This window comes from Vulpes vulpes, chromosome 1, assembly GCF_048418805.1.
Source record: "Vulpes vulpes isolate BD-2025 chromosome 1, VulVul3, whole genome shotgun sequence".
In the NCBI taxonomy this organism is placed as follows: domain Eukaryota; kingdom Metazoa; phylum Chordata; class Mammalia; order Carnivora; family Canidae; genus Vulpes; species Vulpes vulpes.
The window spans coordinates 64,094,566-64,119,887 of NC_132780.1; the positions used below are offsets into that span (position 1 = coordinate 64,094,566).

Consider the following 25,322-nt stretch of genomic DNA (forward strand, 5'->3'; position numbering starts at 1 on the left):
GCCTTTGACTCACGTGTGATCCTGGGGTCCTGGGATCCAGACATGCATTGGACTCCTCATGGGGAGCCTGCTTATCCCTCTGCCTATGTCTCTGCCTCTCTTTCGGTGTCTCTCATGAATAAATAAGTAAAATCTTAAAAAAAGACCCATTCTAAAATTAATATAGAATTTCAAGAGACACCGAATCCTAAAAAGAAGAACAAAGCTAAATGACCCACACTTCCTGATTTCAAACTTATTACAGTAATAAGCTACAGTAATCAAAGCAGTGTGATACCAGCAAAAAGACAGACATATAGACAAATGAACTAGAAAAAGGAGTCCAGAAATAAATCCTATATAGATGGTCAAACGATTTCTGACAAGGGTGCCAGGTCTCTTTAATGGGGAAAAGAGAATCTTTTCAAGAAATGATGCTGGAAAAATTGGATGTCTACATGCAAAAGAATGAAGTTGGACCCTTACATAATTTCATATGAAAAAATGGATTCATGACCTAAATGTAAGATCTAAAACTATAAAAATCTTAGAAGAAAAAATAGAGCAAAAGCTTTACAGCATTGGATTTGGCAATGACTTCTTGAATATGACACCAAAGGCACAGGCAATGAAAGAAAAAATAGACAAATTGGACTTTGTGAAAATTAAAAAAAAATATGTGCATCATCAGACACTATCAGGGGGAAAAGGCAACAATAGAATGGGTGAAAATATTTGCAGATCATATATCTACTAAGATATATGACATCCAGAATATATAGGGACTCCTAAAATTGAACTGAACAAACCAAACAATCCAATTCAAAAATGGCAAAGGACGTGAATAGATGTTTCTCCAAAGAATATATACGAATGGTCAATAAATGCTATTCAACATCACTAAGTGATTAGGGAAATGCAAATGCGAAGTACAACTAAATACCACCTCACGCTCATTAGAATTGCTACTCTTAAAAAACCCAGCAAAATAAAAGTGTTGATGAGGATGTGAAGCAGTTGGAACCCTTGTGCACTGTTGGTGGGAATGTAAAATGATATAGCCTCTGTGGTAAACAGCATGATGGGTCCTTAAAAAAATTAAAGGCAGAATTACCATATAATCCAGCAATGTGAATATATACTCAATAAAGTGAGGTCTTGAAGTGATATTTATACACCAATGTTAGACACTTCTTGTTGAATTCACAATAGTTAACAGATGAAAGCCATCCAAGTAGTCCATTGACAGATGAATGGCTAAGCAAAACTTAATATATACATACAATGGAATGCTATTCAGCCTTAAAAAGGAAGAAAATTGACACGTGCTACAACATGGATGAACCTTGAGGACACTAAGTTAAGTGAAATCAGCCAGTCACAAAAGACAAATCCTGTTTGATGCCACTTAGGTGATGTATTAGAGACAGAAAGTAGAGACAGTAAATTTGCAGAGACAGAAAGTAGAATGGTAAAAAAAAAAAAAAGAAAGAAAAAAAGAAAAAAGAAAGTAGAATGTTGTTTGCCAGGGGTTGGGGGAGGCAAAATGGGGAGTTAATGTGTAATGGGTAGATTTTCAGTTTTGCAAGATGAGAAGAGTTCTGGAGATGAATGGTGGTTATGGTTGCACAACAAGATAAATGTACTTAAGTATCACTGAACACACTTAAAAATGGTTAAGATGGTAAATTTTATGTTATGTATATTTTACCACAATAAAAAATTGGGGGAATTATAAAGCAAGCTGAAGCATTATATCAGTCACAATTTTGGAAGATAGAAAAAGTAAAATAAAATAACTTCATTCCAGTGGAAGCTACCATTCCAAATTCTAGCCCCTTATACAGGGCCTGGAAGTAGCACCAATACATGCGTGATGCCAGTTGCAATGTTGAGGTAGGAAAGACGTTAGGGTTTGAAGCTGACAGCCAAGAAAGATTTTTTTTATTAATTTTTATTTATTTATGATAGTCACACACACACACACACACACACACACACACACACAGAGAGAGAGAGAGAGAGAGAGGCAGAGACATAGGCAGAGGGAGAAGCAGGCTCCATGCACCGGGAGCCCGACGTGGGATTCGATCCCGGGTCTCCAGGATCGCGCCCTGGGTCAAAGGCGGGCGCTAAACCACTGCGCCAACCAGGGATCCCCAAGAAAGAATTTTGAGACGTCTTTGGTGCAAAAAGGTGGTTTTATTAAAGCACAGGGACAGGACCTGTTGGCAGAAAGAACTGCACTGGGATTGTGAGCGGTGGTGCTTTCAAGTGGGGAGGGGGCTAGGGAGAGCTCAAGTCTCTCAGGAATTTTGGAAGCAAGGTTTCCAGGACCTTGATGGGGCCAGCTATTGCTGGGAAAAAGTCATTTATTACTGTCTAATAAAACCTGAGTCATGAGACCCTCCAGATGTTTATCAGTGGGTCATATGCTTCGGGGATGAATTGCCAACCCATATCTTGGGGAGTAGAGATAAAGGAAGTTTCCAAAGGAATTTTTATATGTTAAAGAAGACCTACAGGGTCCTGGGGGTCAGGCTAAGATTGCCTTTTGCCCTTAGCAAAGTGTCAGCATCCAGGCAGTTGAGTCCCTAGAGGAATGTCACTCTGCCTGTTTCAGGGACTTGTCAATGGGCTGTAAGTAGTAGGGAAATTTAATAATTTTTCTTCTGTCTTTATTTCCCACATCAATGCTATTATGTTACTAATGTAACAGATGAATATAGAATTCTTTGGAGTATAATTACTTGTACATATAAAAATAATTTATTGACAATCGAGCAATAGCAACAGGATTGTAGTATAAAATTTAAAAAAATGTGTTGGGGTACATTCTCCGGGCACCCAGTCCCCTCATGTATACTAAGGAAGAGGTATTTTAAGAGAAAACTGTACAATACTCCATGTTTCTTGCCTGGAAAAAAAAAAGATAATAGTGAATTCTATGGAGAAAACAAGATGCCAGACTGTTTAGCTGATTTTTAAAAATAAACCAATTGAATATGTTCATTTATTATTCAGGTGAGTTACTGTGTATTTGTAACGAGAGACTCCTGAAAGCATGAGATAAACAGATACCCTCTCTCCTGATTTGAGGGCCGGAGGTGCGTGGTAAATGAAATCTTGTTCTCTCCCCAGAAAATGCAGACTTCCCCACTGCACCTTTTGCTTCTTCCATTGGAAGCCACAATGTGACGTTACGATGGAAATCTGCCAACATCTCCGGAGTAAAATACATCATTCAGTGGAAATACACACAATTTCCTGGAAGCTGGACTTATACTGAGGTATGAAAAGCTGCCTGTGTGTGTACACATGGGTTTTTTTCAAATTATTGAAAGTGCCAAATACTACATATTATTATAGGCATAAAGACATTCTAAAGAAGATTCGAGGATAAGATGACTGGTTGGATTTAGACGAATTTTAATCTCTGCTACTCTGTGACGCCTTGAGGCTAAACCCTTTATGTTTGAGGAATACATCTTGTTAGACATATATTTTCTTCCTTCAGCAAAGCATCACATAACCCACTACCCATATCCTTGGTCATTATCTGCCCATCCCACTTACAATGATTCCAACCAGCATAGAGGGCAAGAAAGTCACATAGGACTGTCCCCTTTGGGAAAGCACGAGCAAGTTCAGAGAAAAATAGCCCCAAGACACTAAGTATATTAACACACAGAAAAATTACAGTAAAGCTTTGAGGTCAATGCCAAATAATTGAGTCCATAATTTTGCAACTTTGAAGAAGGAGAGACTTTCGGTGTGAATTATGCAGACTGCCATGTGGAGGGCTCAGCTCCGAGCCCCCGGCCCCTGTTTCTTCTGGGCTGGCAGGCCCTGGGGTCACCTTATATCCAAAAAGTCCTGCACCTTTGACAAACTCAGCTGTGCTCTTGAGCCACAGTGCTGCGGCAGTGGTTCTGTGAACGCTGATTATTGATCTCTTACTGACATAGGCCGTGTCCAAGCTCTCCTACGTGGTGGAGCCCCTGCATCCCTTCACGGAGTATATTTTCCGAGTGGCCTGGATCTTCACAGCCCAGCTACAGCTCTATTCTCTGCCAAGTCCCAGTTACAGGACTCATCCTTCTGGAGGTACAGTGTCCATGTTGCTCATGAGATAGCAAGATTATTCCAAAGTCTTAGTTTTGTTTTATTTTATTTTATTTTTTTAAGATTTTATTTATTTATTCATTAGAGACAGAGAGAGAGAGAGAGTCAGAGACACAGGCAGAGGGAGAAGCAGGCCCCATGCAGGGAATCTGACGTGGACTCAATCCCAGGTCTCCAGGATTACACCCTGGGCTGAAGGCAGTGCTAATCCACTGAGCCACCAGGTGTCCCTCAGTTTGGTTTTATTTTAAATAATAAAATAAATCATTCCTTTGTTCATCGATCCATTCGGGAATTGAGTACCCAACCACAGGCCCTGTGGTGCTCTGTGTGCTCACCCTGGCTCTGTGATCAATACCAAACCCCCTGTTCTTGTACAGCTCACCTTTCGGCAGAAGAGACACTACTCTAAGTGGTAAACATAATAAATACGGAAAGTTGTCTTCTTTTTTTTATTTTTTATTTTTTATTATTATTTATTTTTATTTTTATTTTTTTTTGGAAAGTTGTCTTCTAAGTGGGAAAATGCTGTGCACTCTGGTAAGAGGAACATTTTGAACAGGGTCTGTCCATCAGGGGCTTGCGAGTGGGGCGTGGGAGTGAAGGACAGTCAGGTTGCAGCAGTGACCATGTTGCAGAATAAGCCCCAGGAAGCAATTGGCAGTCAAGGACAGATTCAAAGCAGGGAAGCAGTTGTTTCCCATGCTTCTGAAAAAGGTAATTTTGGCAATTATGCATAGAATGAATTGAGAGCATGAGAGAGAATGGGAAGAATGGGAAGCACGGAGGTAGAGCCATCAGCTTGGAGGTTATGATACTGCTTTACCATTTTATCAGATATGATTTTTTAAAAAATATTTTACTTATTTATTCATGAGACACACACACATACAGAGGCAGAGACACAGGCAGAGGGAGAAGCAGGCTCCATGCAGGGAGCCTGACGTGGGACTCGATCCCAGGTCTCCAGGATCACGCCCTGAGCCAAAGGCAGACGCTCAACCATGGAGCCACCCATGCGTCCCTGATTTTTTTTTTTTTTTTTAATGGCACATATCTTGGAGCATTTTCTGATTTCTTCTTTTGAAGATGTGACTTCCACCAAGAAGGGGCTCAGGCCTAGAGCGTTTTAGGGGGTGTGCATGCCCGGAGCAGACCCTGAAGGAGCGTTGTCTGGTGTCCTTACTCTCAGGGTTCACCGAATAGACCTGGGAGGACTTAGTCCAGGCCAGATGCTAGATGTCCCCACCCTTCAGTTCTGGAGATCTAGCACCGTGCAAAGAGCCTCACGTTGAACTAGGCTGTGACCGAAGTGTAGTTGGACGGCTGATGCACCTGCTTGCGGCATTTTCCCCTCCCTTGATCGGTGCTCTCTTATTGCTTATCAGATTTAAGGCTGTGTGTGGCCACCTCTGCTGGCCACTCCCTGACCATCCTCAGAAGCTCAGGTCAGACACTGGCCTCGGGCAATATTTGAAATGTTCCAGATTGGAGTGGAGTCTACAGATCCTTCTTTGTTCAAGGCAATGCCTTGTGTATTCCAACAGTGCTGGAACATTTTCTGATGCTGGAGAGATAACATGGTCCAGGACCCATGGCTAGTCAAATCAAAATAACCAAGGAGGCAAATTTTGCTTTCCATTTTTGGAAATTTCCTTTCTCCTGGATTTGCAAGTCCTCATGCCCTCCAGGTTTCCTGACCTACACTGGGTCCTTTCTATGGATAGCACCTCATTCGCCAATTCTTTCTGACTTTTCGAGCCACATTAAAACTTAGAGCTACCTGTTTTGTGTTCCGTGCCTCATGTCCCTATTGTCCTTTCGTGATGGGAAATGTATGATTTAGATGGTATTATTATCTTTTAATTGGGGCCCTTAGGAAGATAATTTCTTTTTTTTTTTTTTTAAGATTTTATTTATTTATTCATTAGAGACACACAGAGAGAGGCAGAGGGAGAAGCAGGCTCCTTGCAGGGAGCCTGATACGGGACTTGATCTCTGGACCCAGGATCACCCTGAGCCGGAGACAGATGTTCAACTGCTGAGCCACCCAGGTGTCCTTGCAGATAGTTTCTTAACCAAGTGGAATGGACATTAGCCAAGGAATATCTTGCCCACCCTGACTGGTCTTTCAGGGAAGATTTTTGTGGGAGAGATTTGGACAAGAATCACAGCTCACCATGTAGGTGGCATCCAACTTGCTTCAAGTGGAGCAGATCATGTCTGAGCATTGACCCTAATAAATTGGGTTTTTTTGACATTCTGATTCTAATTCGTGAGAGATGACTGATACTGCTCTGTTCACCAAAGTGACTGGGTGCATGGAGCAGAGGAGTCGACACAATGATGTTTGTGTTTTTTAAAGATTGGTCTGAGGTTTAAGGAGGAATCATATTGGAGAAAGGCTGAGAGATCAATAAAAGGCCTTTCATAAACTCATGCAGGGGCGCCTGGGTGGCTCAGTCAGTTGGGCGTTTGCCTTTGGTTCAGGATCGTCAAGCTCCATGGGATCCAGCCCCATGTGGGGCTCCCTGCTCAGCAGGGAGTCTGCTTCTCCCTTTCCCTCTGCCCTTCCCCCTCCACTCATGCTCTGTCTCCCGCTTTCTCTCTCTGTCAAATAAAAAAATAAAAATCTTACAAAAACCCACCTCATCCACTGTGCAGGCTGCACGGTCTTATTTCTACCAACTGTCCTGAGTCAGGAGTGATGCAGAGCATTTGCCAAAAGTGTTCAGAGGTTGGGAAGTCTACACGAGAACAAAGTGAATCAGAGTGTGTCTTTCTACAGGAAGAGGAAATGAAAAGAGTGTGGCTTCAGGGGGTGGGAGCTATGAAAAGTTGGGGGACACAGGAATGGCAGACAGGCTGTTAGATCATTGGTTTTTCTTTCTGTTCTTTGATACCTAGGTAGCTTCTCTCATCTGTGCTTAATGAATTAATGCATGTTCCTTCAATCCTTCGCAAGGGAGAGGGTGCTGCTAAAGCACAGTTACCTTGGATCCCAAGGGAGCTTGGGAGCTGTGGGAAGGAACATGCAGTCCGGGGCAGCAGAGCTGATGCCAGCAAGCGGGAAGCACTCCGTTCTAATCCAGGCTTATCTGAACCCATATCTTCAATTGGAGCTAGTCAGGCTATAGCAAGCACTGGAGTGAGTGAAAAGGCCTAGCATTTACTTCTTTCAACTCAGGTTAATCATTGATTCCTGTTTTGTTATAGATTCTCTTCCCCTTCCTAAGCCCTTTTCACCCCACAGTTGGAACTCACTCAGATCTCTGGAGATTTTTGATAACTTTCTTTCTAGAACATTGATCCTATTTGCATACCTCCGCATTTCACTGGGGTTCATAAATTAGATGCAAAGAAAATTACATTTGGAAGAGTCCCTGGGGAAAGTGGCCAACTGGTCTCATGTAGGGATCAAGAGTTGCAGCTCATAGATATCTTACCCCCTTCTCTCTATCATGTATTTTGAATATTAATAAAAATATTTAGTTTACACTACAAAAAAACATTTTCTCCCATGCTATTTACATTTTGGCTTGTACATTTTCATGCTCACCATGTCACCATTACTTCCTCTAGTTCCTGAAACTGCTCCTTCCATTCGAAATATTGAGAGCTCAAGTCCTGACACCGTGGAAGTCAGTTGGACGCCACCCCAATTCCCAGGAGGACCTATTTTGGGTTATAACGTAAGGCTGGTCAGCAAAAATCAACAGTTAGATTCAGGAACACAGAGCACCAGTTTCCAGTTTTACTCCACTCTACCAAATACCACCTACAGGTAAGGATTAAGTGGTGCAAGGAAAATGTAGCCAGCATGGCTACAGGCATGGTCATTATTAAAGAAATATGGCCCCAAAGTAGTTTAAATGTATTTGGAAAACTCCCATTGACTTTGGGCTGTTGGGTTGAAGTTATTGTATTTCCCTCAAGTTTGAATGTTTCTAGGATTACAGTGTCCTAAGCAAAAACATTCTCAAGTATTTCTATGTATTTCTATTATATTCAGAGGGCCCTTTTAAATAGGCACCCGTAAGACATCATAAACACCATAAATACCATTTCTTCATTTAACTCAACACGAAAAAAGTAGGGAAGGGAAATTGTGTGTGTGTGTGTGTGTTTTATTAACCATTAGGGGGATTATTTTATTATTGTTAGCTTTCCCAGCATTTGCTAAGGCCTCTTTAAATCAAGGTAGTCGTGGGGGTCATGCAGATAGCAGAGTTTAGTCTTTGACCTCTGTGACCCTGAACTGTTCTATGCGGAATGCAAACAAGGATGTGATTGATGGTCATTTCAGGGCTGAGCAGCAGCACGGAGTAACTAGATACGCGCATTGCCACATTGTCCTTTAAATAGAAATATTATTGCTCCTTCTCTTTTTATCTCATGTTCACACCATGCCATGTGAAACACATCTCTCTAAATTGTTTTTGGAATAGGTTTTCCATTGCAGCAGTAAATGAAGTTGGTGAGGGGCCGGAAGCAGAATCTAGTATTACCACTTTATCCTCAGCAGGTACAGCCTGGGAATGCCCCTTTCGTTCCCCGGGAACCGAGAGGGTGGCTAGGGTGGGTTCACATCTCCGAGTCCTAGCTCATCCATCTGGTTGATCCCAGGAACCCCACCTCTTCTGCCAAAATAAACACTGTCTTTTGGTGTCTAGTAAGCTCCGGTTTTAAATGAATCCCACCCAGTGTTTGACAAAGAGAAGTTACTGGACCCAAAGATTTTATTTTATTTTTTATTTATTTTTTATCTTTTAAAAATATTTTATTTATTTATTCACAAGAGATACAGAGAGAGAGAGAGAGAGAGAGAGAGAGAGGCAGAGGGGGAAGCAGGCTCCATGCAGGGAGCCTGATGTGGGACTCGATCCTGGGACTCCAGGATTACACCCTGGGCCCAAGGCAGGTGCTAAACCACTGAGCCACCCAGGGATCCTGACCCAAAGATTTTAAATTAAAATTTAGGAATTTCAAAATTAGAATGAAAGATTTAGGGGTTAAAAAAAATTGGCCTCATACAAACCCTTAGTTTCAGGTGAAATCACTAGTGGTTGGGACTCAACATTTATACACTTAGGGATACCTGTCATCTTTTTGCCCTCACCTTTATATATTTTGTCTCATCCTTTAATACAGATCAGATATCTTTTTCTTTTTTTTTTTTTAAATTAATTTTTATTGGTGTTCAATTTACCAACATACAGAAAAACACCCAGTGCTCATCCCGTCAAGTGTCCATCTCAGTGCCCGTCACCCATTCCCCTCCAACACCCGCCCTCCTCCCCCTCCATCACCCCTAGTTCGTTTCCCCGAGTTAGGCAGATATCTTTTTCTTCCATTCTCCTTAAGGTTTTTAAATCCATCAGGACCCACTAATTTACATTTTACCGTTTTGAATATTCAGTCTACCAAATTAGCTTTTGCTATTATTTTGGAAGTGTACCATTTTTTTTTTCCACTTGGGCATTTTAACAATTGAGAGATTGAATATGTACCGTATGATGCCGGTGTGGGAAAAATAATGCATGAAAATGCTTTCTAAGAAGCACTGGAAATATTCTGGGGACACGAGTAGTTGTCTGGACCGACACAGGAAGATTCGAAATTCTAGGAGCCTGTCTCCTATTTTCACCAGAATCCCATTTGCCGAATGGACTGCCCCTTCCCCTGATACGCACGCATCTATGCCAGGAGGTATTGAGTGTCGTCTATCACTGGCCTTTGGTTTTTTTTGGCAGTTACTGGACTCTAGGAAAGGAGAGGCATTTTTGTTATGCAAGAAGCATCCGAAAGGACGAGTTAAATATAGAGCAGGCTTAAGGTTGTTGTTACTGCAATTATTGCATAACTTTTATTAATTGCCCTAAAAGTGTTCACCGACGCACCCGCCTCAGTCTCCAACTGAGTGGGACGTCAAGCAGACTTCTGCAGTCCTCAGATTTCATTGCTCTCAGGACTTTTCTCTGGCCTCAAAGGGAAATATCATTGAAGACAACACAGAGACAGGCAATGTCTGTCTGGTGTTACACAACAGCCCAGTCTGGCCTGGGCTGGACCACCTCCACCGAGCAGTCACATTCTCATGGCTGCGGGTAATGAGCTGAGCTCCTCCTGGCACAAGTCTGTTGAGAATGGTCATCCCCTATGTGGTGTTATCTTAGGGGCATTTAGGGGCACATACATATAAACCCTACTTGCTCCACACTCTACTTCCCATCCCTAATCGTGGAATAATGTGATTTTTGCCACAGTTAAAATGCCCCGGTGCCTTCAGTGAAAAACCTGACCAGCCTCTTCCAAGCGTTAGTTGCCTTGCTTTGAAGGATGGTAACAATTTTTTTGCATGTCAGTGTGCATGTGGTTGGTCTGCCTATAAATCATGTTATTGTTTTAGTTCAAGAAGAGGAACAGTGGCTCTTTTTATCCAGAAAAGCTTCTCTCAGAAAGAGATCTTTAAAACATCTAGTAGATGAAGCACATTGCCTTCAGTCAGGTGCTATCCACCATGACATTACAGGTCAGTATGATGGAAAGAAGTGTTTCCTTTGTGTGAAAAAAAAAAAAAAAGACCCAAATTGACTTCTATTGTAATCTCCTTATTAAAAATAAAAGAAATAAATTTTCTGTCATTTTTTTTGGTTGTCATATCATAACACACATGTATTTGCATGGCCCTTCTAGGAATATCAGTTAATGTCCACCAGCAAGTCATTTATTTCTCAGAAGGAATGCTCATATGGCTGAAAGAAGCTGCCAACATGTCTGATGTGTCTGATTTGAGAGTTTTTTACAGAGGTTCAGGATTAATTTCTTCCATCTCCGTAGACTGGCTTTATCAGAGAATGTATTTCATCATGGATGCACTGGTTAGTCTGAGAATTTAAAGTGAATAATTAGATATTGATAGTCGCATGCGTATCTTGGTATCTACAAGGAAACACAATTCTTTCATTCAATGAGTACTTAGTCCTTTTTTTTAAAAAAAGATTTTATTTATTTATTCAAGAAAGACACAGAGAGAGGCAGAGACATAGGCAGAGGGAGAGAAGAAGGCTCTCTGCAGGGATCCTGATGTGGGACTTGATTCAAGGACCCTGGGATCATGACCTGAGCTGAAGGCAGAAGCTCAACCACTGAGCCATCCAAGTGTCCCTCAGTGAGTCTTTACTCAGTTTTAGACACTAAGTTAGCACTGAATCATAGATCTGGACTATAGGAGAGTCTTACTCTTACCTAAGACTAGTCTTGACCTACCATGAAATCATCTTTGTGATTTTACAGTCATGAGTTTGTGATATTAATAATTCATTTCTCCTAAGAGAGTGGTGGTGCCCATGCTATCACTAGATAAGACTGTCAATCATGATTAAAATCAGCTGCAAGCATTTAAAATTATATAATAACCAAAGGTAATTTTAGTAGTCTCTGAAAATACAGTATTATTGAAATCTTTGAGAAGACAGTCTTGATGTGTTTTGACTTTCCTTCTTTCAAAGGGACAGGCTTATTACAGTCACCATGGCTAGATGCCCATAAACTTGGATACAGCTTCAATATTAAAAATAGTCGAAGAGTACCTGATCGACTCAGTTGGTAGAGCCTGTGACTCTTGATCTCTAAGTTTGAGGCCCATGCTGGGAGAAAGGATTACTCAAAGCAAAACAAAACAAAAGATCTTAAAATTAAAAAAAAAGTTGAGTGCTTTCACAAGCCAGATTAAAAAAAGATATTTGTATGTCATTGATGTAAACAGGATGCACCCTCATTAGGATATAAAATTGAATTTTAAGTTTTTTTTTTAAATTATACCTTGAAAAGTGGTATAATTAGTACAGTTAGTACAATTCTAAGGACAGAACAGATGCTCAGGAAATACTTTTTGTTGAGAGAGGGGGTGGGGGGGTGGGTGACACATTAAAAAATAAAAAAAGAAATACTTGTTAGCCAAACTGAATACAGGTAGACACTGATCTATGGATGCGTGCTTGATTCTCTAGGTGTACGTCTGTGATTTAGGAAACTGCTCGAACACTGAGGAGATTACACCTCCCTCAATTACCGCACCTCAGAAAATTGTGGTTGATCCATACAACGGGTAAGTGTTAGCCTTATTCATAACTGTGAGTTCTCTTCCTCGGCAAGAATTTATGGGAAACCTGCTTGATGATGAGACATCATAGAACCAGAGAAGCCAATTGATGTATCTTATTTCAAAAGTAATTAAATCTGGGCAAAGTTTGCATTCTATAGAGCCATGAGGAGATTTCTTGCCAACTTGATCCACAACTTCTCAAGTTGAGTCGATTTTCTTCTCCTTCATAGCAAAATACAGGTAGGTGGGAAAGACCTCTTCTCCAGGTCTCAGAGACCTGGGTTCCAGTCCTGGATTTGTCATTCTTTTATGGCATGACTCCGGACCTCATTGTTCCCTCAGCGCCCCCTGCCCCCGTGGAAAACCCTTCTTGGCTGTGCTTCCTTCTTTTATTGTTTACTTAATTTTGTTGAGCAATTTGGCCCCAGTTCATTTCCTTGGTCCCATTCTCGCACCTATCAGAGGCTGGCTTAGCAAGAACGCCGCTTACCACCTATCTTCTGATACAGGTATTGATGGTTAATGACAAGTAAAAACTTCCTATTTTAAATAACTATCCCCCCGCCCAACACACACATAAACGGATAAAATGGACACAGTCTAGCTCAGCTGTCCTGCTTAGATTGCGGTCTGACTTGGAGCAGGTAACTTTGTGTCTGTGACTTTTCCTTTGTCCATTCACATATAGAAGATAACAATGCTCACCCAGTTGGGTTATTTCGAGGATGAAATGAGGTATTCCCTGTCAATATATTTTGTGATCCCCAAATATACATAAATGCGAAGGATGAAAATGCAGAAAATTATTTTGGGAATATTATTTCTTAGATGTGACCAGACAATAACAGGTTAATAGCTAATAAGCAAGACCACGTTTATAAGATGAAACGTTTTTCTTTCCTATAGAAATAAAATTGTTCTCACTTTGGATGAAAAAAAAATATAGGCCATGGCACTTTTTATTTTTCATGAATTGATCTTCTTAAAAAAAGGTTGCTTATTATTGATCTGAAATCAGATTTTCTATTCATATTCATTCATAATTTAATAGATACTTATTTTTTCTTACTTTGTCTTATTTTATTTTGATACTTACGTTTGACTGAATCACTGATTCAAGAATATGTTTTACAAACACTATGATGTGTGTAGAGTAAGTCCCTTGGACTCCCCGGATCTTATTTTTCTCATTTGTAAAAGTGTAAGATTCTATGAAATGGAACTTTGCTGCTGGAAATTACAAAATGATTCATTTTAGAAATAAACTTCACCCATTTAAATAAATAATAATAAATATATGTATAATATTATTATGTAATAATAAATATATTTACATCAATAAACATTTATAATAATCTATAATATTTATAATAAATATACTCATAATATAATATAATATATTATTAATATGAATATTATAATGTATATTATAATATATTATAATAAATATACTATAAATTTATAATATAATGGTATAGAAATATTATAACATATAATATTTATATAATATTTATAATATAAAATTTACAATATATTTATAATATTATTTGTAATGTTATAAAATTATAGTATAATATCATATAAAAATATGACAAGGATAATAAACTTCACCCACTAAATCAGTCACTCAAAATGCATCTCAGTGAGGTCTTCGTTTTTTTTTTTTTTTCAGTGAGGTCTTTGGTGGCTCTTTTTCCTGTTATATAAAATTGATTTGCGCTTAGATTTTGAAATGTGACTAGAAATGGTAACGATAATATTAATTAGGCACTTAATATGTGCCTTTTGGTGTAGTACTTTCAAAAATTCACTTAATTCTTGTTCAACCCTATGAAGTAGGTACTTTTACTATTTCAGTTTTATAGATAGGAAAGTAAAGTACAGCTTAGTAATTGCCCAAGATCACACAGCTCTTTTGCAATGCAGCCAGTATTTGACTTCCAGGGCTTGCCTTCTAATCATCTCCTTGTACAATAATAGAATTTCCATAAAAATCAGCATACAACTTTTAGGAATACTTTGTATACGGTGTTTCTAAGGAATTCCAGATGTGTGAAATCATTTATTCTCCTGAAGCGGTTTCCTTTATGCTGTTATTTTACGCCATTGAGTTATTCACTCATTGAGTCTGTATTTAGGCTAAACCTCTTCTCTTCGTCTCCCACTTTGGTGCTTCTTCTCACCTCTGCCCTTTACCCCCACACCCCAGCTCTGCACACTTTCTCTCTCTTTTCTTTCCCCTCCAAAGTAGCAATGAGGGTTAAAGATCTATCCTCTCTCTGCTTCAGTACCAGGATTGTAATCTTCAGCCCAAATCTTCCTCTTACCTACTCTGAAGTCCCTCTCTGTTCCCTTAATAGCTTTGAATTTGGGAAACTAAAGCAAGCAGTTAAAAGCCAAGTTGTTTCTGCTTTTTGCTTGCTACAACCCCCTCTTAAGAAAAAGAACATCACATCTCCACAAAGAATTTATATTTCAGGATACTATAGCAGAGGAGTCGAGCATATTGATAAAGATTTGGAATAGTCATCAAGGAGAACAAGGGTGGGACTGAATAGGACAAGGAAAATAATTCAACAGTTGTGATGAAAGGTCGGAATCCTGTGAATCCATGGGGTTGTGATAAGAAAGGTTTACTAAGCAGAAGTATATATATATATTTTTGAGAGATAGAGGGATAGAAGGGTGGTTGGGGGAGGAAGAGGGAGAGAGAGAATCTTTAAGCAGGCTCCATGCCTCATGTGGAGCCAACTCTAGAGCTTGATCTCATGACCCTGAGATCATGACCTGAGCCAAAATTAAGAGTCGGACACTTAACCGATTAAGCCACCCAGGTGGGTGTACTTAAGCAGAAGTGTACTTTTGTTAACATTTGTCTCCATAATCACAAATTCTAAACTAGCTTCATCCAAATTAATAGTTTTTTAAAAATATTTTATTTATTTGACAGAAAGAGTAAGCGCATGAGAGAGAGAGAGAGAGAGAGAGAGAGAGAGAGAAGCCGGGGGTGGGAGTGAAGAGTAGAGGGAGACAGAGAAGCAGGCTCCTGGCTGAGCAGGGAGCCTGATGTGGGTTTGATCCTGGGATCATGACCTGAGCTGAAGGCAGACACTCAACTGACTGAGCCCCCCAAGCGTATCTAAACTAATAGTTTTATATTGTAGTTAAAACTCTATTTACAGATTTGGTTTATGAATGAAATATTTTGGTGGTATTTTCTTTTTCATTATTAAAAATCCACCCACACTGTTACCATGAGATTTGGCTCCAAATTAGATGTCTTTTTCAAAATTCTTCCACTGGCTCCTTCTAACTTCTGGGTGTGTTTATATATATATATAAACAGTCCACTGCAAAATGCCAAGTAGTTCTGCTGGATAGTTATAGCGAAATAGTAACTGGTTTCAAAAAATGGGTTAAATGTTTTTGCTTCCTTCTGTTTTATTACTCACAACGCGTGGGAAAATGGATCGAAAGAATTAGATTTAAGAATATGTGCATTTTGGGGAAAAGTGTTTTACAATATGTAACATGTTTGGCCCTGTAATTTTTATATAATACGCTTTCCTTCAAAAGTGGGCTTCATTACCCTTTCTGCTCTTAAATTCTGATTCTTTATAAAGTCACACATGTCACTGGAAGACTAAGCATTGTAAGGGAGGCTGAAATTTTCCAAGGTTGCAGCTTCTACCTGGAATGAATAGTGCTTGTCTTTAGTAAGTGCCTTTACCCTTTCGCACCCGGGGACACCCTGCACTTAATGACTGGTGCGATAAATGGTTCTGATTGCAGAATAGGACAGAGCAGTGGGCTGAGGTTATTCATCTACGCTTGCATTGGATCACACCAGGCTTCTTTTGCTCCTATGTCAGGTATGTCTTTTACCTCCTGAAGGACGGCATTTATAGAGTAGATCTCCCTGTGCCATCTGGTCGGGACTCAGAAGCCCTACGCATTGTGGAGAGTCCCACATTAAAGGACTTTGCAGTGAAGCCACAGTCCAAACGAATCATCTACTTCAATGACACCGCTCACGTCTTCATGTCAACGTTTCTGGACGGCTCTGCTTCCCACCTTGTCCTAGCTCCTGTCTCCTTTGCTGACGTGAAGAGCTTTGCTTGTGAAAACAACGACTTCCTTGTCACAGATGGCAAGGCTGTTTTCCAACAGGACTCTTTGTCTTTTAATGAGTTCATCGTGGGATGTGACCTGAGTCACATAGAAGAGTTTGGATTTGGTAACTTGGTCATCTTGGGCTCCTACGCCCAGCCATACCCCCTGCCCGGCCGCCCGCAGCAGCTCTCCGTGCTGTTTGGCTCCCACCAGGCCCTGGTTCAGTGGAAGCCCCCTGCCCTCGCCATCGGAGCCAGTGAGTGCCCCCCACCCCAGTGTTGCTGGAAGGAGGAAAGTTTGAATTGCTTGACATTGTGACTCAATTTTGAGAACCTGTATGTGATCACTCAGTCATCAGCCAGAAGGGCTATTTAGCTCCAGAAAAAGCTCTGGATTTATTGGTTTTGCATTAGGAGGGTCTCTATATTTGCTCCGTGTATCCCAACCCAATAGTTTGAACATTTGTTGGATGTCTACTGGGAGCCAGGCACTGACATTCTAGTCTGAGTGAATGTGTTAGCCAGAGGGATAGAGTGGGTGGGTTGAGATCTTTATCCAACTGGACCTTGCATGAATTGGAGCAACTTCCTAAAACTCCCTGAACTTGAACTTCCATCTCTGGATAGATAGGCAGTGTGTATGGAGCGTAAGCAGGTGGGCCCTGGAGCCTGCATGAGTTCAAAGGCTGGTCTTGTCATTTATTAGCAGAATGGTCCTGGGCACATTACTTAACCACTCCACGCATTGGTTTTCGCTACGAGAAAATGGGAATGTTAACTCTATCTTTCTATGGGATTATCATACAGATTAAGGTGCAATAAATAGCACACTTAGAACAGCATCTAGCATAGAGATCGGCAAACTTTTTTATAGAGAAAGGACTAGATGGTACATATGGTCAGCTCTGTGGGCCATATGGTCTGTGTCACAGCTACTCAGGTCTGCCGTTGCAGTGTGTACACAGCAATAGATAATATGTAAATGAGGAACCGTGGCTGTTCCAGTACAATTTTATTTACAAAAACAGGCAGTGGGCCAGATTTGCCCTGTGGATTATAGTTTGCCAACTCCTGGTCGTAGAGCGTTTAGCAAACACGGACCATTTTTGACTTTAAGACAAAGCTGATTATATCTGTTTGCTATGTATTCAGGGAGTTTTCGTTGTTTGTTTTTTATGAGTTTGGGCTTCTAGGAGGAAGATGCTATGCAAACTCTGAGAATTATATTAGAGATTCATCATTAAATATTTATTATGAGCCTGGTTACACCTGGTGGTGCTATTTAACGTCCCTTTGACAATTTTATGCAGCCACACATTTAGCTTTGACTGAGCTTTGACTCTGATTTGTTGGAAATGGTGTCTCCTTCGATGGAGCAAAAAACCACGACATGGCTGGAATGGACAGTGTCCTAGTCCTATCAGCAGCCAAACCCTGACGACTAGTGGGGTAGCATGTTTTACTGCCCAATTACCCTTCCACTCCAGATGAAGCTATAGATGAGCTTACTGACAGTCTTTTGCTTGCCCTTACCTGCCTCATCCTGGTGAGTAATACTGTTTAACTCTTCTGATTAGGTCCCTCTGCTTGGCAGAACTGGATTTATGAGGTGGAAGTATCAACCCAAGACTTTCCTGAAATCACTCATATTTTCTCTAACATAAGTGGGACCATGCTTAATGTACCCGAGCTGCAGAGTGCTACAAAATACAAGGTTTCTGTAAGAGCCAGTTCACCCAAGGGACCAGGCCCTTGGTCAGAGCCCTTGGTGGGTACTACCCTGGTGCCAGGTGAGAAAATGTTTTTGATTTAGATGGTAATTCGGACAGAATAGGTTTATTCCCTGTGTCCTTAAGAGTTCCTCAACTCTGATGTGGTAAAGAACTGGAATGAGGGGATACCTGCGTGGCTCAGTGGTTGAGCGTCTACCTTCGGCTCAGGTCCTGATCCCGGGGTCCTGGGATTGAGTCCTGCATTGGGCTCCCAGCCGGGAGCCTGCTTCTCCCTCTGCCTGTGTCTCTGCCTCTCTCTGTTTTCTCATAAATAAAATCTTAAAAAACAAAAAGAACCGGAATGAGGATGCCTGGATCTCTTGCATATGTGTTTATTATCTGGACTAGGAAAGCAAATGGAACCTTGTGTGATTTTTAATTTACGTTTTTAAATTGTTGTTTTAAACTTTTGAGGGTATTTTTGAGGAAACCATATACTTTTCTTCTTCTTTATGGCTTTCTTCTTTCTCATGGTTTAGTAAACAAAAATATCCCTTGAATTCTGAGGGTCACGGTGAGAGAAGTTAGGGGGCTGTGAATTATGCTGACCACCCCATTCTTGGCTGAAAGAGAACTGTATCATTTATGCTGCTGTTGTTATCATGATGACTTCTGGATCCTTTGCATGGAACTATGGCAACCAATAGCCAGAGATGGTGGAGAAATAGTGCCATGACCATGACATTGCTATAAAAGCAGCATCACCACACATTTCTCTTCACATTCAATTTCAATTATTTATGGAAAATTCAGACAGTGTGTTTAATATGATAGGTAATTCTGTTAAGCAGAGGTAATCATTCATATCCTTCCACAGTATTTCTCAAATGTTCATAGTGTTTTAGTTTATAAAGGAAATCTTAGGGTATAAGACGTGTACCTTAAAACGTGTGCTTTCTGTGATATTTCTTTTTGATTTCTTTTTACCAAATAGCTTCAGAACCACCATTTATTATGGCTGTGAAAGAAGATGGTCTTTGGAGTAAGCCATTAAATAGCTTTGGCCCAGGAGAATTAATATCCTCTGATATAGGAAATGTGTCAGGTAAACACCAAATCCCTTGTTGACTTGGATGTCATGTTTCTACATATATGACTTCCTAAGCTCTTCACCCAAAGAACTGAGTGTTTTAGTATCAGGAAAATAATGAAAGAAAAAACATTGACTGAACTATATACTGCAAGTGATGTCATTAAGAAAATGTCAATTCTCAAAAAAAAAAAAAAGAAAATGTCAATTCTCAAGTATGGATGCTATTTGTTATTTCACAAAATGTGAGGCTATTTATTGATTTATGCCCATTTCAAAAAGGCTTTTATATAGTTCTCATATATTTGAGTCTCTCAATGTTGTCTTGTGGTAACAGCCTATCTGATTCCACTAAAACAGTTGTACTTAAATAATTTACTATGTTTGCTATAAGAGTGGAGAATAGAATGGTTGCATGAAGTTCTAAGTAAAGTGTAAGAAATAATCTCTTGACAAAGAGGATTATTAAGTAATAAGTGGGTAATTTTGCCTAGAAGACCTTAGAATGAAGGAAAGTCTTCATTGTGGAATGGTGTACCAGTGAACTTGCTTGCAGATGACATCTTCTATAATTATGTTAGTTATTTGTTCTATTTGCTGGGCCACTAAGAGTATAGCAGCATTTCTGACCAATACAGGACTTGGACTTAGGAGGTAGTATGGTAATAGTAGGAAGAATGGTGCTTAGGAGTTGTCTTGAATCTGAGCTCTTACTGTTTTCATCTATAAGGCCTTAGGCAAAATAGATATTATCTCTGAGTCTCAGGTTCACCAAGTCAAAAATGGGGTAATTCCTACTTCATACCTTTGTTTTCAGATTTAAGTGAGAGATATTAAGTGCCTAGGACAATGTTTGGCAAAGAGGAGGGTCTCAGTGAATGTTAGTCCCTCTCCCTGGTCCCAGGGATTGAGATTTTGAGAGAACATTATTGGAACATTCTGGACAGGTCCCTGAAGTTCTTATGAATATCATGTTAGTATGTGCTTTGTGATTTTGTTGACTTGCCTCGGTTATGCTGGCATACATGAAAAATAACTGCTACCAATTCACTTTGTTTTGAGATATGGATTGGTATAACAATAGCCTCTACTACAGCGACGTGAAAGGTGATGTTTACATGTGGCTGCTGAATGGGACGGATATCTCAGAGAATTATCACATACCCAACATTTCAGGAGCAGGGGCTTTAGCTTTTGATTGGCTGGGTCAATTTCTCTACTGGGCTGGAAAGACATACGTGGTAAGTTCAAGCTCAGCATTCTGGATATTCTAAGACAATCCCCACCCACTTAAGTGACATACATGTCATTTTCATGATTTTGTTTTCATAGTGATATGCCACTTATGCTATTATTTATTTAATATTTGTCTCCATACCTACTCACTTTTTAATGAAAGGGGATTTCTATGTAAAGAAAGCTTTATATTGCTATTCAGTGTACTAGCTATTTATTTTCAATAATATCTTGAATATATTAAAATGTTTATCTGTGGGTCAGTGTTCTGGAGGAAGATGGCATACTCCAAAGAGACGATTAAAGAAAACCCAATGAAGGGACTGTTTCCAAAGATGTGGTGAGGGCTAAGGAAAATCAGGAAAGGATAGTGAAGCATGCCCTAGGCGAGTAAGGTGGAAGATATAACCACCTTCAGGCATGTGGGGGCCAAGGGGCTGAAGGGGAAGACTGGTGAGAGCCATAGCTATAGGAATTGCTGGCATGACACCCAGCCAGTGTCAGAAGGGATGGTCTGGCAAGGAGTGACCTGAGGGAATAAGGGCCCCACTCCTTCTATCTTTCTGCCCTCTGATCTTCCACCAGTGCTTCCGTTGGCTGAATGTCACTGGAAGCCAGAGAATAAGAGAATCCAGTTGATTCAGTCTATGGCACCAGCCTTCGAAGGCGCAGAGTAGGGTGGCGAGGGTGGACAGTGTCGCTGGATGCAAAATGAAGATATCCTGCACATCTGTGTAGTGGTACACTTTGAAGAGAAGGACGGTCAAAGATGAGAATACTGGTCTGACAGATCCACAAATATGGTTCTGGAATCATTTTCTTAACAGGTGGGGACTTATTGTCCATTCATTTATTGACTCAGCAATCATTTATCCATTACCAATGTGTTGAGAGCCATGAGGTCAGGCATAGTAGGGAATAGGAAGTAAATAGTACACATGTATCTGCTTTAAAAAAATCAACTTTATGAGCTACAATTCACATATGATAAAGTTCACCCTTTTATCGTATAAAATACATTGTTTTTTAGTATATTCAGTGTTGTACAAACCATCGCTACTTGTCCTTGTTCTTTTGATGAGAGAAAATACATACATAAAATAAGAGAAGAAGCATGCAAAGCAATGTATTTAGACAAAGAGATGTGGTAAGTCTGAATTCATAAGTGCCAATGATATGCGGGTGGAATGGAGTTGAGTGGGGTAAATCTGAGAATATTCCCTAAAATGGATTAGTTCAAAAATAATTTTGAAGGAGGAAGTGGAAGAGTGGATGTAGAAACTGGTTTCAAGTATTTGCTCTATCCCTTACAAAACTGCTTAACTTCAAGAAAAATTACTTAACTTCTTTGAACCCAGCTAACTTGTGATAGAAATCCTTTATAGACATAATGTTAGGGTTACAAAAGCTAATATTTTAAAGATAAAAGTGTACACTGCCGGACACATAGTAAGTATTCAGTAATGGCAGTAATTAATATCAGGGAAATATACTGATAGAGATGAGTAAGGAGAGACGTCATCATTTATCAAGATATATACATCTTCTCCTGGAGTCCAATCAAATGCATTCTTACCTAGCAGTGTTTCACTTGTCTGGTTGTATGATTAGGAAAAGTAAGTATTTTGACTCAAAATAAATTTGCCTCCCTTTTTTCTAGAGTCAGCTACCGTGACTATTATGATTCCAAAGGTTTGCACACTACCCAGCACATAGTGCTAATAAATATTCATGATTGGATGAATGCAGTAATTTACTAAGATTGCGATAAGCTACTCAGAAATAACCATGTCATGTGAAAATTATTAACCAACCGTACAATCATGTTTTACAGATACAAAGGCAGTCTCTGTTGACAGGGCACACAGACATTGTGACTCACGTGAAGTTGTTGGTGAATGATATGGTGGTGGATTCAGTTGGAGGTTATCTCTATTGGACCACACTGTACTCAGTTGAAAGTACCAGGCTAAATGGAGAAAGTTCCCTTATCCTACAAGCACAGCCTTGGCTTTCTGGGAAAAAGGTGATGAATTAAAAATAAGATCTGATCATTTACTAATATTAAATAGTGCCATTGTATAGTTATGACAACACTGTTTCTGCTTATTGTGAATAGTTCAGTAGAATCTGTAAGGAAATACTGTCAAGGTCTTTGTATAACCAAAATTTCTCTAAGTCTTATTTTATTGTCATAATTGATTAAATAAATTAAAACACAATATGGAGAATTTTATAATTTGCTTTATTTTGAATAGACTCCTCCTTGAAAACATTTTAATTTGACTGTTTTTATAGTCTTCAGGAATTGGATATTTTAGAGCTTCTTGCAGCATAATGATTAGATGTTTTATTATTTTCCATCAATTTTGGGTACTGACTGCTTAGATGTTTTATTATATTCAGTTGATTTTGGGTACTGAAAAACTCTAAAAATGGTGACTCTTAAGCACATTATGTGACTTCTCTTTGTCTGTTTCCTATCTGTAAAACGAGAATATGAGCAATTGTCCTACCTCTTAGGGTTGTTACAAAGATTAAATGAGATAACTAATGGGAGGTACTGAGAATAGTTCCAGGCACTTGGTAACCACTCAGTAGTTAAGTTCTTTTGATTGTAACGAAATCTGAAGAACACCCCTGATATAAGAATGTTTCTAAACACAGGTTACTTCCTCAACTTATAAAAGCAATACCTATTTTCTTGATATGCTGTAGCTATTCATCTAAATTTCTAAATTTCATGTTTCCTGATCATAACAATAACATCTGCTTGCTGTAGGAACTTGGAAATCACAGAAAAGCATGAAAAAAGAAAGAAAACATTCATACTACTTCTACCTAGGCTATTCTTTAAAATTTTTCTTATTTTTTAAATAATCTTTTTCTGTCAGTAGAGATAAATGTAATAAATATACATAAATATAAATATACCAGGTCATTTATAAACAAATTGTGAGTCACATGATCCTCAATTCCAGAACACATGGGCTGTAATTCTCACGGTACTTAAAAGAGCTTATTTTGCTGGGGCCCCTGGGTGGCTCAGTCCGTTAAGCATCTGCCTTGGTCTCAGATCATGATTCCTGGGTCCTGGGATCAAGCTCCATGTCGGGGTTCTATGCTTAGTGGGGAGCCTGCTGCTCCAGCTTCAGTTCCCCCTGCTTGTGCTCTCTCTCTATCAAATAAATAAAATCTTCAAAAAAAAAAAAATAAGACCTTATTTGCATATATAGATTATAGCATAGATATTTAAAAGAAATAAAAATTTATGCTCTATATCCAGAGATTAATTATTCCTGTCAAATCATAAAAATATCCCTTGATTCTATTTTGGAGCCACTTGAGTCTGAATGCAAGAGAGTATATTTTTTATGTCTCAATAATAAATGTTAGGGCAAAGCACTTTTATTTTTGTAAAAGCATATTAAAGATAATATTATCTCAAGAGTAACTTTCTATCTATTCCTGGGGCTTTGTCAGTAATCTACCCTACTGCTCCAGTCTGGTCATTTGAGATATATTCACTTAGAAAAGTTCTGCAGTAGCCCTGGGGACTTTTCTGTAAATGAGTGAAAAATTAGATTTCTCAGCATGTTTGAGAAAATATATCCTTCTTTAATTCTTCATTTCAAATCTTCTCACTGGCTGATGAGTGTTGTTGCTCATGCAAATCTGTGTTCTGGTTCCATGGCTTGATGTCTTACCCATCTGCTTCCATTAATGCTAGTGGGTGTTTTGAAGGTGACTTTTGCACTGAGCAAAATTCTCCATTTCACTGTCATTCCTTCATACATTACTCATAGGTTTATCATGGAGTCATGAGATACTTTGCAATCTACATGTATGATTAAGTAATCAGCCAATTACTTATAGAAAGACTTCATATTTGTGTGATTCAAAGGGAGAATGCAGTGCAATATTCATCCGAAGTAAATAGATACCCTTTGCCACATCTGATGGATTAAGCAGGCTCATAGTGCATAGTACATTTTACCATAGGATTAAACCTCAAGTTTTTAGTTTAGATCAAAGGGATTATTTCCAAGGCATGGGCATTATTAGACATAACAATGGTTACCAAAGATTTATGGAATGTCCTCTGGCTCTGTTTAAATCTGGACCCAAATGACTGATGCAAAGGAATAGGGTAATGACCCAATACCTGAATTTCACCTACAGCTTGAATAGTTTGTTGTATTTTAGAATAGGGAATCATAGAGTATTCTTTTTTTAAAGATTTTATTTATTTATGAGAGACACACAGAGAGAGGCAGAGACATAGGCAGAGGGAGAAGTAGGCTCCCTCTGGGGAGCCCGATATGGAACTCGATCTCAGGACTCTGGGATCACGCCCCGAGCCAAAGGCAGATGTTCAACCACTGAGCCACCCAGGGGCCCAGTAGAATATTCTTTTTTAAGAGATAAAAATAGACTTTGTAATTTGGAAAACTCAAGTGCATCTCATTATAAATAACCATACAAAATTAATCTGATTTTCTTTAACTGAAACAATAATCAATACATTTCTTTTAGCCTAAGGCAAGGACATGATTCAACTCCCCAAAAGCTGGGGATTGCTAGAATAGTTTTTAAAAATCTTGTGGGAAAGAAGTAGGTTGAGTTTCCTTGAAGACAGAAGGCTGTGATGTATATGACAGCTGGAGGTTCTTGCAGTGATATGCCTTTGTAGCAGGCCTTGGGGAACCTGTCAGCAAGAATTTTTAGTTCTTGGCTACCTTGTTGTCTTCCTTTTACATTTCTCACTGGCTCATCATTTTTGTTTTTATGCTGAAGTGTCTTGTTAAAGATGTAGTCATCAACTTTAGTCCTTGATCCCTATTAGCCTCTAGGTCTGCTGTAGAAATTGTCCACCACTCTGAGGTCAGACACCTGACAATCTCAGCTTATTTGAAAAATACCTCTAAAGCCAAAGAAAGCAAAAGAGTTCCCTTGAATTG

The 25,322-nt window shown here is 39.5% G+C and overlaps 1 protein-coding gene across 4 annotated transcripts in view; it reads left to right on the top strand.

Moving 5' to 3' along the window:
* The window catches only part of ROS1 (ROS proto-oncogene 1, receptor tyrosine kinase), a 120,536-nt gene that overhangs the window by 20,692 nt on the left and 74,522 nt on the right, over positions 1–25,322 (top strand). For all 4 annotated transcript variants that reach the window (XR_012002881.1, XM_072765453.1, XM_072765467.1 and 1 more), the window contains exons 7-18: positions 3,121–3,269; positions 3,948–4,086; positions 7,687–7,888; positions 8,553–8,629; positions 10,514–10,636; positions 10,801–10,985; positions 12,117–12,214; positions 16,084–16,580; positions 17,901–18,113; positions 19,030–19,140; positions 20,188–20,366; positions 22,196–22,387. Coding sequence is in view for 3 of the 4 variants with exons in the window: in XM_072765453.1 (XP_072621554.1) it covers positions 3,121–3,269; positions 3,948–4,086; positions 7,687–7,888; positions 8,553–8,629; positions 10,514–10,636; positions 10,801–10,985; positions 12,117–12,214; positions 16,084–16,580; positions 17,901–18,113; positions 19,030–19,140; positions 20,188–20,366; positions 22,196–22,387 (2,165 nt within the window). In the remaining variant the exon portion in view is untranslated. The remainder of the gene's footprint in view (positions 1–3,120; positions 3,270–3,947; positions 4,087–7,686; positions 7,889–8,552; positions 8,630–10,513; positions 10,637–10,800; positions 10,986–12,116; positions 12,215–16,083; positions 16,581–17,900; positions 18,114–19,029; positions 19,141–20,187; positions 20,367–22,195; positions 22,388–25,322) is intronic.